General features: G+C 51.9%; 2 protein-coding genes across 4 annotated transcripts; both read right to left on the bottom strand.

Moving 5' to 3' along the window:
- Nucleotides 1–3761: 3761 nt before the first annotated feature.
- Nucleotides 3762–7884, bottom strand: LOC146593993 (extracellular fatty acid-binding protein-like). Its single transcript, XM_085308359.1, has 7 exons — nt 7756–7884; nt 7275–7414; nt 6438–6508; nt 5664–5774; nt 4917–5018; nt 4609–4634; nt 3762–3946 (listed from the first exon to the last, which is right to left on the bottom strand). Exons 1-6 carry the CDS (start codon nt 7849–7851, stop codon nt 4615–4617), a joined length of 540 nt encoding a protein of 179 aa, XP_085164485.1. The 5' UTR covers nt 7852–7884; the 3' UTR covers nt 3762–3946; nt 4609–4614.
- Nucleotides 7885–9291: 1407 nt separating this feature from the next.
- On the bottom strand, nt 9292–13891 carry LCNL1 (lipocalin like 1). 3 transcript variants are annotated; one of them, XM_085308310.1, is made up of 7 exons: nt 12812–13891; nt 11958–12097; nt 11624–11694; nt 11116–11226; nt 10340–10441; nt 10095–10116; nt 9292–9453 (listed from the first exon to the last, which is right to left on the bottom strand). In XM_085308310.1, the coding sequence occupies exons 1-7, from the start codon at nt 12905–12907 to the stop codon at nt 9447–9449; spliced, it is 549 nt and encodes a 182-aa protein (XP_085164436.1). In that variant the 5' UTR covers nt 12908–13891; the 3' UTR covers nt 9292–9446. The 3 variants fall into 3 exon arrangements, with proteins under 3 accessions (XP_085164436.1, XP_085164437.1, XP_085164434.1); XM_085308311.1 differs by having other exon boundaries at nt 9292–9450; nt 11116–11229; XM_085308308.1 differs by having other exon boundaries at nt 11116–11229.
- Between the last annotated feature and the right edge of the window lie 50 nt (nt 13892–13941).

The raw sequence follows: 13941 nt of genomic DNA on the forward strand, positions 1-13941 counted from the left end.
GAGGATGTAGGAGATAATGAGAACTATAAACAAATAGATCTGCTATGCACAGTAGGCAGATTCACAAAAGCTGTAATAAAGGGCAGAACTGATTGATTCATGGACAGATTATGTAATGGGGGAGACTGACTCRAACTTCTGCACAGAGAAGTCATGCCTCAAAAATGTTTCTGGAGGAATCAACAAGACACGTATACTGAGCATTCCCTCATCATCTAAGAAGAGTCTTCATCAAAGCTTACAGAAGGTAAGTTAGCATAGACTAAGATCTTCACACGGACAAATGAGTGGCTAAGAGACAGAAAAAGGCAGCCACTCATGGGACAAAGATTATCCCATGCACTGGTCAATGTGTTTGCAGGTGATCTAGAAAGGGAGGTGAACAGGAAAAAGACAGAGTGCACTGACAGCAGATTAGCAGGATAGTAAGACTGAAGATYAAGCAAGAGTCACAGAAGTGTCTCATAAGAGCAAGTGTCAGGGTAGTGGCACAGGACACAGTTGTGGTGTCCTACAACCATCTGCCCTTATCATCCAGCTGTTATCACCTCAGAGAGCTCACTGTKCTGATAGACAGTCTTATAAAATGTCTCATTGACATGCAGCAGGTRTCAAGAGTGGAAATGCAGCATGAGGAGATCTTAGGATGGGAGCGGAGAATGGGACAAGACTCTGCATAAATCTAAGGTGCACCCATGTCTTCATGACTGGGTGGAGGTCCAGCCATGATTGCCTAGCCTCAGTGTGGACACAAACTAAATGAGAGAGGAAGAGAGAAGGATGAGAGGTACATAGCATGGGACTCTCCAGCTGGGAGAGCAAGAATACTGATAGAGTCACTTAAATATTTAAGATCTGGAACAGCCCAAAGAGGACGAATAGAAAAGATACTCACCAACAATTACCACTTCCATCAGCTGTGAAGTCTCCAAAAGAGTTTCTCAAAAACAGAAGACTGTCAAAAATGTACCTCAGCCCAGGAAGACTACATACATTAACGGAAGAAAAATCCTATAGAAGTCATTATGTAACAACTACATCTCAATAGGGTTGCTGAGTGGAATAGGTGGGGCATGTACTACTGTCATTTCACTCTGCTCCTATGCACTTTGCTTTGCACCTGGTGTTGGCTGCTGTTGAAGACAGGGTGCTGGGAGAGAGGATGTATGATCCAACCTAGCACCTTGCTGCAGCTGCTGTGGTTCAGACCACGCTATGCAGCACATAGTGATGGAAGAGGCAATTTCCTCAGCCTGTCTCTCAGCACTGTTACTCATACCCCAACATGATGCTCTCTGCTCATGGGACAGCACCATCTTTGTCATTGTCAGGACCTCAGACCTCCTGGTTTGACTGGGACCTGACTTACAGAGCAGCACAAGGCTAGGGAGGAGCATTAAGGTGAAAATGCTCTCAGTTTGGGATGAGCTGTAAGTATAATGATAAGCTCAGTGAGGATGATGACAGATTTTGGGGAGCCATGGCATGGTATGAACTCCCTCTGCTCCCTTTCCTGTTCTGTATGGAGGAACCAGAGAAGAAACTGTGAAGGTGGATTGGGTCTGCTGCGTGCAGRTCTGCTCTGGAGCAGCCACAGCAGGCATGTGGAGCACAGCACAGGGAGAAAATAAAAATTCGAGAGGAGAAAAGGAAAATATTGGTGGCAGAAAGAAATGATTTCACTGCCCTCTGCCTCAGTAATGCCCACACATAGAAGGAAGGAAATATTTGGCTGGAACATGATGTGGGGACACCAGGACTCCCAGTTACGTATAGCCCTTGGCAAAGGGTGTTGCTGGTGGCAGGACGTTATGATCCGCATTAACAAATGTACTGGAAACAAGCCTTGAGGCAAAGCTATGTGTGGGCTCAGCGCTCGTGGAAGTCTGGCAAACACTGAGCTATTCCAGTCCAAACTGGCTAGGAAGGTGAATTCCTGCTGGGAACTGCAGACTCTTTCCCAAAAAGGGTGGAGGTGTCACTGGCTTGGAAAGTCCCAGCTGTGACCATTGCCCTGTTGCTATCAGGATGTGTTCAGCTCTGCAAGGGCACAGACAGGAGTCAGTGCTCAGTGCCTGAGTTTTCCCAGAAGGGCCTGGGGTGCTGCCAGCTGGAGCATAATCTCTCTTTTTCCATCCTCCTCCAGCTGCCATTTCAGGGAAGAGAAGGAGAGCACCAAACAAAGCAAAGGGGCAAATAGTGCAAAGGGGACCTATAAAATAGGAAAGAACTGAGGTGGAAATTGCCCCAAAGGAAACCCAAAACAGCCATAACTCTATTCCCATTCAGCACCAAGATCAAGTGGGGAAGTTTCCCAAATGTATTTTCCCTGTCCCTGTGGCAAGGGGAAGGAAGGAGCATCTAAGGAACATCCTGACGAGTTCAGCTGACCCAATACATCTGGCATTACCACACAGAAACAAAGCACATCCCAGACTGAAATGAAAGCCTGGAGAGCCCAGCAAYGGTTGCCAGGGCCTGGCGGAGCAGAAAGATCAATGGAAAGGATTTGGGGGGAACTTCGTTTTCCAGGAATGGGGAGAGCTATTGTTTACCCTGCAGAACCTCAGTGCCTCTGATCACTGATGGAGCCTTTTGGAGATCAGTATGTGTGTTATGCCTAGTTCCAGCTTTCCAAAGGCTTTGCTGAGGGCACAGTTTACCCTGTGTGATTTTCTGTCTTTCAAAGTGGATTTGGGAAGTGAAGAGAGCTGAACAGCGTAGAGAATAGCAGCACTTGTTAGAGATAGATGAGGTGGGATTTATACTCAGAAATACAAATTCAGAGAAATACGGTCCCTACAGACAGAGGCAGACATTCACCATGACTGGCTGATCTGACCTCATGAAGGGTTTTCTCTGCAGAGTGCCTAGGGACAGACCTGTACCAGCTCTTTAAAGAAAGCTTTGGAGTACAGAGTAGAGCCTGTACATGAGCTCCGTGGGGTGTTTTTTGGGGAGGAAAGGACTGGAAAGTGCAGCCACGTGGCTGGAAGGTAATTAGGTCTAAGGAGAAGCCCACCTGAATAGGGTTCTGCTGCTTTGGAGTTAAAAGTATGCATCTGTTTCCCTGTGCTTGTATTTAGATTCAGCCTATGTGGGATCCTAGAGCCTTCCACCACTCACCTTTGCCTCAGAAGACAGAGGGAGTAGTGCTTAGAGCAGCTTCGGAGGCCCATCTCCAGATATATCTGTATATGACCAACCCTGAAAACCACTACACCTAGTGGGGCTGAGGGGTCCCAAAGCTGAGAGCTGTACCTCCCACAGTCAAGCCTGAATTAATGAACAGGCAGGGCTTAAAGGAGCACAGGGCTGACAATCACTGCAAGGTGAGCAGAGGAAAAATTACTTGAATTGTGGAGATGGCCACAAGCCCTTCAAACTCCAATCTCACCATCTATGGCTAACTCCTGCTGCCTTCCTCAGCCTAGCCTCTCATGACAGTGGGATTTCCAACCTCACCATGCTCCTCATTTCACCTCTGCCCACCTGCGGTCCTGTTCCAGAAGACAGCCATACCAGGACCCTAGGCAGCCAGCCCTGCTCTGCTCTGTGGGATGAACCCAGGCGGGTAAATCCTCATGGGTTCTGAGAACTCACCTGCCTGGCACCTTGCGTGCGTTCCTGAGTTTGTGTTGCGCCCTACTTGAATGAATGTCACCCCTGGCTATTCATCATCCTCAGAACCCAGAAAGAARGCAAAAGGGAAAAGATACTTGGACATCCTGGATTATCCCCAGACAAGTATAACAAGCTCAGAGGGGGAGGTCTTGATTCTTTTTATTTATCAAAGAGAAGGGAATACACACTGGAGAAGCAGAAGATGTGTCAGAACCCTGACCACCGAGCCCAGAAGATGGATGGCAGAGAGGCAGCCTGGAGCTTCAGAGCGTGGGTTTTGTCTTTCTCAGAGAGGCGCATCCATCAGCCAGCCTTGTGCCTCCTAGAAAAAAGCCAGGAGAGGTGGGCTGAGTATTAAGGGGTGAAGAGGCCAATAGAGCAGGCCAAGCAGGACTTTCTGTTACAGTCAGTGCTTTCTCTTCCAGTTCTCCCCAGTTCTATAGGCTTGGGCCATCTCCAGGAGAGAACGGGAGATTTCTATTTGATCCCTACAACCGAATATGTACAGGTACTAGTGCAGTGCGAAATCTTGTGTYAGGGCTGCCCGGTGACCAACCATATTTTGTGTGGTGAGACATCAATCCAACCTCTGGCCAGTTTGGGCTGTTAACAACCCTCAGGCCCCTTTGGGAAAAGTCCTTCTGCTGGCTCTCACTACTGGGTGAACTCTGCAGCCTTTTCTCCACTGAATGGAGCCCTGCAGCTTTGGTTCATGTGTCCTTGCTCACTGCTGGGCAGCACTGCACCTTGAGGTCACTGTACCACCACTGGGGCCCTGTGCTCCCTACTGCAATTCTACTCAAGTAGAATGCTCTACTCTGAGCATTCTACTCAAAAAGAAACAGTCCTACCTGGGTATAAGCTCTAGCCTGTCTCAGACAACATGGCCCCCAGAGTCATTCAAAGAGCTCATGGTCACCCTTGCTTGGGCATCAGAGGGAGTAAATTTCAGCTGAGGATTTTGCAAGTACCGCAGCAACTCACCTATGGTTATTCGGTGTCGCATTCCTCTGTGAAAATAAAGAGAAAGGCTGAGTTCATGGCCGTGGTCTGGCTAGTACCGTTTAGCACAAAAAATAGCAAGCAGACAACCCAGGAATTAAGTCAAGCAGCAGCAAAGTCATGATACACCCACACCAGAGCACATCTCATTACCAGAGTCTTCTCCTGGCAGTTCAAATTACAAAGTAGTGCTAAGTATGGACCAAGCCAGCTGCTGCCAGCAAATTCTGGCTGCACATATTGAAAAAGCCAGACTGGATGSTGCAAATCTGGTTCTGGGCTGTACTCACCTTGGCTGGGCAGCATCTTGATCATTTCATCAGTGAAGCCCAGTTCCCTGGCAAACTTCCTGAACAGTTCTGTGATTTTGGGGCTCACCTCCTCKGTTCTGCCTAAAATCAAAGACGTGAATTAGCACCAGGCTTTGACCTGTCCCTTGAATTGTCTGGGCATCCGATGTACTCATGTGGCTTAGGACAGGAGACATAAACGGGCTGGAGAGTTCCTGGGAGAAGGTGGGAGGGAGCAGTGGAGATCCCAGGAGCTTAACAGTGGCTGGGCATGGGAGACACTTCTCCTAAGGACCGAGATGAAGCAGAGGCCCTGGCAGCAATGCACCTACAACCAGCACAGTGACTCCTGTCTTTAGTTCCCATCCCCCCTGTTTCTGATTCCCCTCCTTGTTCCCGCAGCAGGACCTCATCTTTTAGCCCTGCTTCACTGAGGAACTTACCGAAGTCATTCCTATCACAGAGCAGGGATTTGGGACCCATCCTCCCTTTTCCACCATCCCCAAATCACTGACCTTTCCTCCTGCCACACACGGGATTTGCAGCAGCAACAGCCCCTCTCCTGTATGCCCACCCAGCAGAGCAACGGGGCCAGACACAAAGAGAGTGGAATGGAGGGCAGATCTCTATCGTGGGTACCGAGCACTCTCTGGATAACTCTYTCATGACATTGCAAAGCACCACAAGGCCTGTGAGCCCTTTGCCTCCAACAGCTGAAGGTTGGTCAGGTCACCCCTGGCTACATACTGTAGAGCCTCAGCATACGCAAGGTCTTCCCATCCTTCACTCTGGATACAAATATAAYTGCATAGCTCTTGTAGTCGGTTTCCATCACCTGCGCTGTTCTGTCATCTCTCTCTGTAAAAGAACATAGAGGAAAGCAAAAAATTCATTCCATCCCTCCAAGAACTGCCACTATGCAAAAAGACTCTTAGAATGTGAATCTTCATGCAAAAAGCCAAGGGCCACATTCACCCAGCTCATATTTCTCCACTGCTGGTTTTTGATCTTGGCAAGACTTCTCTGAGGGCTTAGAAGAGCCTACAGATCAGATCATAGCAGACCTGTGACATGAACACAGTGAGGGTCTGGAGATGGTCATTGCAGACAATAAAGTAAGCTGGCCAGTGTTAGTCTAACACCTGAGGTGAAAATGGTGGCAGCTTTCTGAAACCACTTTTGCTTCATCACTTGGGACCATATGTCTACATCCTGATTGCAAAAGGAACCTGCTTTGCCCCAGAGACTAAGCTCAGTCTGAACACAGCCATCTTAATCCAGAACATCTCCTGACATGGAGTTAGTGCAGGGCAGCCACACTGGAGGGATTTCCATCTTGGCAGTGCAGCCAGCAACCAGCCACAGAGGGATTTCCACATCCCAGGACCTCAGGAGAGGCAGACAGGCATTCCTGAGGGCCAGTTCCCAAGGAAGAACCAGCTCCTTCAGACAGCTGTTTCAGAAACGGTGATGGTAAGTGCCTCCACCCATGACTGAGTGACTGTGTTCCCCCACACTCACCAGAGTGGTAGAATTCACCTGGGACATCCATTTTCTTAAAGATCCGCTCTGATTTCTTACATCCCTCTGGGCTGCAAAACAAGGAAGGATGCTCTTGTCATTCAGCCCCAAGAGTGTGCTCAGAGCAAGTTTATCTCAACAAGGACATGCATAGGCAATGGTGGAGAATCACCATGCACCAGCTGGGATGAAGCTGTCCATCTCTCTCCTATAAGGATGCTGCATCTGGGGTTTCCACCAACCCCAAAATCTAGAATTTGCTGCTAGGGATGGGATGATGTGGGTAGGTAGGAAGATAGATGCCAGTTTTGGAGTAATGGGTGGTTTAGTTGCCAGAACAGAGCACTAGCATGCATGGATCATCCTGCAGGGTAATGTGRATGTTCCCTTGTTCACACCGATCTGACCAGATGGGACCAGTCCTGTCTGAAAAGCTCTGATGCTCACTTATCTATGTGCTGACAGCTCTCCCCTGTGCCTGGGGAGGCATAGGAAACTGCAAGCTGTCCTAGCCTCCATGATGGGACTGCCTCTGTGTGGGTGCTGGCATGAACCTGCCTACCTTTCTGTGTCCCACCACAGGCTCTGGTTGGTTCTAATGACAGGGACCCCTCTGCTCCTGGACGGACTATGAACAGGRCTTGGAAAGGAGGGTCTCCATTACACTGCTCTCCCATACACCCAATTTCAAGCCCATGGCTGCTACACKGGGGCTCTGCCTCACTCCCCAACCTAGCTCTTTGGTGGATACTGGGTGGAGGGACGCAGGTGGAGTCTCACTGGTGAAAGTTGGGGGAGGGGATTGTTCAGCGAACAAGAAAAGTATTTAGCACTTACGTGAGAATGGCCACGGAGACCTTCAGAATACCATTCTTCAGCAGTGAGATATTGGCTTTTGCCATCTTCAGCTCATCCTTCTTACGGAGATAGCCTTCAGAGTCTGAAGCCAGAGCAACAATGTGCCATTTCCCTTCAATCTAGTGGCAAAGGTAGACTGTGAGTCTGGAGGACAAGGCAGAGTTGCCTCTCTGGAGGGGATCAGCAGTTGGAACACCTCTCTGCAGAGACCCACAGACTTCCACAGCTCTCAGGCAGGGGTATGTTTTGTCTAGGCACCTAAATACCCTGCTGGGGCACCTACATTGGAGTTCAGCAACTGCACTTACCTGGGCATCTAGTCACTCTCAGATGGCAGAAGCAGACAAGATCTCCTGAGGTGGCTATAGTATACCCAGTAACAAAACACCACTTCATTCACCCACCCTGGTGACTGAAGGTCGCACTCCCACCTTCCCTTCCTCGGGACAGCATGAGTCACCTTGCTCTTGTCTATCTCTGCAGCTCCCTGGTCCTCAGCYTCCACACGCAGCAAGCAGAACTGGGCCAGCCAGAGGCTCAGTATGATGGTCTTCATCTCGCCACAGCCTCCTCCAGCTTCACTTAGCAAGGTGGAGAGCAATTCCAGGGCTGCTGGCTTTATAAGAGCTGTCTTTCCCCTCCCACCCACCTCATCACTGCTGCATGTGGAACTACTTCAGTGATGATGTTATTGTTGGTTTGAGTGAGGTAATGGTTTTGAAGGGCAGAAGTCATCCCTGTTTACCCTGGGTAAACAGTGTCTCATCTCTTGGAAGAAGGAAATTGACTTCCAAGTCCCAAGACGGGTTCTGAGCAAGAGGTTTAGAGAATCTCTGTTGCCTCAGAGCTAAAAGGAAGTTTTTCATCTTTTTAATCCCTCATGAAAGGAGAAAGGGACCTTTTGTTACTCCCACTGGCTTCTGGAGAACTGCTGGGTGGAACCAGGAGGTCCTTCTCAGACTGGGCATAGATAGGAGCCATGGCCCTTCAGGGCACTTAGTACYGAGGAGCACAGGGTGACATCCTTTCTGGCTGGGCTGATGTCTTCCCCAGGAGTACTTCCACAGCCAAATCCTGGTGCCAGCACTTTGGAGGCATGACCTGAACTCATTGTTCACATGTAGGCACACCTATCAGCTCAGGAGCATTCAGGCTCCTTGAAGGGGGACAAATCCTGAGCATCACAGGCAGAGGAAGGGCTTTATGTCACTGCGGGAGTGTGTCACCTTCATCACAGGGTGTGTTGCCTCCTGTGCTCTCAGGACCTGGCTCAGACGGACTGCTGGGAAAGAGTCCATGCTGCTTCCTTGCAGCTCCTTGCCAGRCACCAAGGGATGCCCACTCCTTGGCCACCATGGCTGGGGAGTGAGGATGGTGGGACACCCAGTGGTTTGCCTCCCCTCTGTACAAGTGGTAGGTGACTGGCATCTTCCAGCGGGGGAGCAGAGGGTGATGGAGGAAGGGCCTTGGGTGCCCTTGGGGCTTCTTGCAACTTGACTGTCTTGACCAGTAGGTAGATGGGGGTGCCAAAGGGGCAGGAGGCRGGCATGGGAGTCCCACTCCCACTGTGAACTTTTCCCGGGCAGCTACTATGTGGCTACACTTGCACCTAGGTCTGTTCTGCCCCAGCCAGATGGACCCAAAGCTGGCTAGAACAGGGGCTGAGCCTGATGTCCTTGGGAAGAGCTGTGCACCAGGAGCCAGGGCTAGGACAGGCACGGCTGAGCAGACTGCCTGCTTTACCCTACCCCCCTASTTGTGCTGCACAAATCCCTGTTCATTCCAGTTGCTCATTTGTTCTCTACCCTCATCCTCAGCAGATGCACCACTGCATCTTCCCCAGTGTCTACTCCCCCATCATCCCCACCCTGGGCTCTGCAAACAGTGTAGGGAAGGAGTTCCCCCAAAGTTCCTGTGGTGCTGACCAGAAAAGTCATGTCCAGGAAGACCTTGGCACCCTGTCCTATAGTCCAGAACAAATACATCAAGCTCTGGGAAAGCTTCTGAATCTGTTTATTTAGGAGAAAGGAGTGTGTTCCAGATGGGAGCAGCAGATCTGGCAGACCTCAGCCAGGGAGGAAGGGAAGGGGCACCATGGAGGAGGGGAGCAGAGCCTAGTTTCCACAAGGTCTGGAGGGCATTCATCTACCTTCAGCTGCTGGAAGGCAGGACAGCCAGATGAGTTGTTAGAGCCTGAGCTAACAGGTGTTAGGAAAGCTGGAGACCACCCTGAGGCTGTGGTGGGGCCAAACTCTCTAAGGAACCCCTGGACTTTTCCATCCCAGGCCTCATTCTCCCTTGCCTGAGCCAAAATCAGTGCCCATCCTGGGACTGAGCTTCCTGGTGGCTGACAATTTGTCCTCGTTTGACCAAAAAAATCCTGCTCTTGGCTGGGGGAAAGTTGGCATTACATGGGATCTCATCAGAAAGGTCCTTGGCCCCCCACTGTGCTCCCGGACACCGCTCTGGGTCTCTCCCAAGGAGCACAGTCCCTGTGGGGACCTGCTGGCAAGGCGATCATCACCAATCCAGGACTTGGGCTGCTCTGGTCACTGCACTATATYGCTAGTGTACCTCCTGTGAGACAGCAGGGCAATTTCACTTCATTTGCATTTTTCAACATTTTGCTGAAAATCTTGATGTTTTCTTTGATGAAAGGCCCTTCCCTGACCAAGGTGTGTAGGAGCAGCACTCTGAAGCAGGCGGGGGGTGGGGGGAGGGCTCCCCAGAAGGCTGTGGGTCCCTGCTCAGCCCAGACCGTGCTGGGATGGAGACCCAGCTTCTCCTGGTCAAACTCACCTGGCAGCCTGGATGCACTCATCTGTTAAAAGGAAAAAAGAGTTCTAAGCATGCTGCCTCTTCTCTGCTACGGATGATGTCCTGAGCCCCTCCCAACCCTGTGTTCACTCTGCCGCCACAACAGGGCAGATGATCCCAGAAATGTATGGTGGTACTGTGCCACTGCAGAGCTAGGTCTCTTGGAGAGCGTGCCTGCATAGAGGGGATGTGTGTCCCATCTCCCTGCTTGCCATACTGGCACTCACCTGACTTTGGCATGACCACCAGCATGTCCTCAGTAAAGCCCATGGTGGGATAGAGCTCCTTAAACTTCTTCAGGAGCTGGGGACTCAGATCCTGCCCCCGGGCTGCAGATAGAAAGGCAAAACTGGTGAATGGGGTGGTCTGGTGGCAAGCTGGACCCATAGGGCCTGGCCTCCATGAGGGCAGGGATGGGATCCCAGGGAAGAAAAAATACACATTGATAAAGCAAGGGAGAAATGCAGCCATATGATAGATGCTGGATGTTGTCCCCAGCATTCCATGGCTGCCTTGGGCTGACAGCCAAAGGACACAAAGCCCTCTGCATGGACAATCCACATGTTTGGTTGGGGCCACCCACTTGCCTGCCCATGAGAGCTGCTGGCAGGGCTTACAAGGCAGACAAGATATATAAACACTGGCTGGAGCTCACAACAGCCTGGGACTCATGGGTGAGAAGTAGCTGCCAGGACCCATGGGTGTAAGTGAGTTGCCTGATGCTCCAAGCTCAGCATCTCAGGACAACTGGTATATTTTAGAGGTCTGCAGCCAGACTGAACCTGCAGGAGGGGATTTGATTCAAATCAGAATAATACAGGGATGTTTTGGTGCAATTTTTCATTCACTCCAAAGTGAATTTCCTGCATGTGCCTTGGCAACAGCAARTTCAGTGCTGATGTGGTGGCAGTGGATGGCAATGGGGAGCCCTGCCTCTGACACCCACCAGTAGCCACCTTGGCCCTAAAGAGTTGAGGGCACCCGTCCCTACCCCCAAACTCACTGTAGAGCTGCAGCGTGTTGCTGGGCTCCCYGTCATTCTTCCTGATAATGTACACAATAGCATAGTGATCATAGTCGGTCTCCATCACACGCAGGTCCTGCTTTCCTTCTGCTGCTAAAAAGACCTCAGATGATGCCCAGCCAGGCAATGTGGCACAACCCCATGCACCCCCTTGGCTCCCAGACACTGTGCTAGCTGCACAGAGGCCAGGCAGGACTCACGGCTTAAGTCTCAGGCCCTAAATTGGCCTCTTCACTGTGCAAGAAGGGGAATGCCAGCTCTGAACCAGCAGCACTTTGAGCATGTGTTGGCTCACCCGGGTGCCCACTTGCAGTACCACCTCTTGCCAAGAGATGGAGGCAGAGAGGCCAAACCCAGCTCCCACTTGCTGCCTGTGAGCGTGAAGAGGACTTGGGCTACTTTTTCTCGCTTTTGAGCGCGTCGCAGAGGCAGCTGGCCAGAGGCCAAGAGCAGAGTCCGTAACATTAGTCCCCCTGCCCACACATACCTGTGCTGGTGTAGTGCCCTGCCTGCTCATGTTGCTGGAAGAGAAGCTCAGCTTTTTTGCATTCATCTGCCCTGAAAAGGAAAAATTGAAACAACAGATGCAGCTCAAAGCCACGCTGCAGGTGGTGGGGCAGTGCTCACTGGTGCAGTGAGCCTGTTCTGGCTTTGGGAACACATCAGTGTGGAGGCAGGATTGGGCACCACAGGGCACCGCACCTTCGAGTATTTGTAGGGAGGATGCTCTGCTTCCCACCACCTTAGTCGAGAGGAGAGTATCCTGGCCCTAGCAGGAGGACCATGCTGCCCACTACATCAAGGCAATATCAGGCACTTACACAGGGAAAAAAGCTTTCATAGCCAGGTTGCCCTCAGGTGTGAAGCTAAAGACGGTGATGGACGAGTTCATCTTATCCTTCATGCTCAGGAACACAGGGCAGTTGGAAACAGCAGCCATGATGTGCCATGTCCCTACAAACTGCAATGAGCCATCATCAGTGGAGCTCAAGAAAACCAGGGGGACATGCTACCCATTGTGGGGACCTGTCAGCTACAATAGGGACCTGTCACCCACACCAGGTGATCTGCCACCCACCACGGGTGACCTGCTACCCACAGTAGGAAACTGCTACCCACCATGGAGACCTACCACCCCCCTGGGGGATCTGCCAGCCACTATGGAGACCTGCCCACCACTGTTCACCCCCTTAGGGGATCTGCCACCCATAATGGGAACCTGCTCCCCTCTGGAGGATCTGCCAGCTGCTGTGATGACCTGTCACCCTTCAAGAGGACCTGCTCCTCAGGGTGTTGCTCCATCACAACTTTGCCCTGCCCCTTGTCAGGAAGGTGGGCACAGCACCCAGCCCATGTTCCCTGGTGAAATGCAGCACCCTCCAGGGCACTGCAGCCCCAGGGGTGTAGATAACCCTGTGGCACAAACAATGCTGAGTCTGACTACAGCAGAAGAAAGAGATGGGCCACTACTGGCCAAGACTAACCCATTTTCCACTACCTCATGGCAGATAACCTGGCACAGATTCAGATCCTGGACCAGGGGACCTGCAGATCTGGGGTGCCCGCCATGCATCCCTGCCCACGGACATGACAAGAGATGGGGAGCCAGTGCCCTGCCTCAGCCAGTCTCACTAGTCATGGCAGGAGTCCCCAGGCTGGCATCCTTTGCAGTTACCTTCTCAGGGTCGAAGCCCAGCTGCACAGGGATCTCAGCCTGCACCCGTAGCAGGCAGAGCAGGGCTAATACCAAGCTTGACTGCACAGCCTTCATCTTCGCTCAGGAAGCTGAATGTGGGCCGGATGGACCTGCCTCTTCGCATACCCACCTTTATACCCCTCTACCAGCACCCCCCCCCCCCGCAAACCCCTGCTTTATGCAACAGGTTATACAAGAGCAGGGATAATTTGTGTGAGTGTTAGGTGACAGCATTGGCCCCTTCCAGGTCTAATTGCCCAGTCCTGAATGAATGTAGCCTTGGATGAGACCCAACGAGCAAGTCAGGGACTGGGCAGTTTCCTGTGCGCATTGGGGTGTCCAAAGAGGGCGAGGACATGGGCAAAGAGGGTGCTGCATATGGGAGGGTCCCCATTGCTCCCCTCCCAGCTGGGGTTTCCCTGACTCTGGAGGTCTGCCTGGCCAGGGCTGAATCTTGCATCAAGGCAGAGTTTGGTTAGGCCAGTGCTTTAGCCCAGGGTCTTGCCACTGCCTACTGGGATAGGGTGGCCTCCTGGCCATGGGCACTGGCCCTGCTCCTGAAAGCACCTCTGAGGGCCTGGGTTCATGGCAGGGGGACCATGCAAGTGGCCAGGGCTGAGCCACATCAGCCCCTTAGAGCAGTCACTCWGGTTCATGTCCATCCTCTCTACCAGCTCTGAGACCTCCTGCAATTACCTAGCTCCTGCCCTATCCCCACCACAGCAATCTGTGGTGGGGATAGGAACTATCTGGAGGGGAAACTGAGGTAGGGATGCAGTAATTGCTAAGGGTGACTGAGGGAGCCCATGGCAGATGGCAGGTGATGCTCCCATCTCCAGCATGTCCTGACCCTTGGGCACAAGGGCAGGTTTCACCTTGCCCTTGTCAGGCAGTAAGGGTACAGTGGGTCCTGTCCTGCCAGCTCTCTCTAGCTGCTGATCGGGTGCTCAGATCAGTCCTGCCCTCTGGAGCCAGCCTGAGCCCTGCATTGGCACTGGCTGTGCTTGCTCCTGCCCACCCAGGGGCTGGCCGGAGGGAACGAGGCCAGCCTGTGGTGGGGAGACGCAGTTGCTTCCCCCTCTGCACCTTACTTGGAGAAGTAAAGGGAC

This window comes from Rhea americana, unplaced genomic scaffold (assembly GCF_003343005.1).
Source record: "Rhea americana isolate MKP2758 unplaced genomic scaffold, rheAme1 scaffold_273, whole genome shotgun sequence".
NCBI classification, from domain to species: domain Eukaryota; kingdom Metazoa; phylum Chordata; class Aves; order Rheiformes; family Rheidae; genus Rhea; species Rhea americana.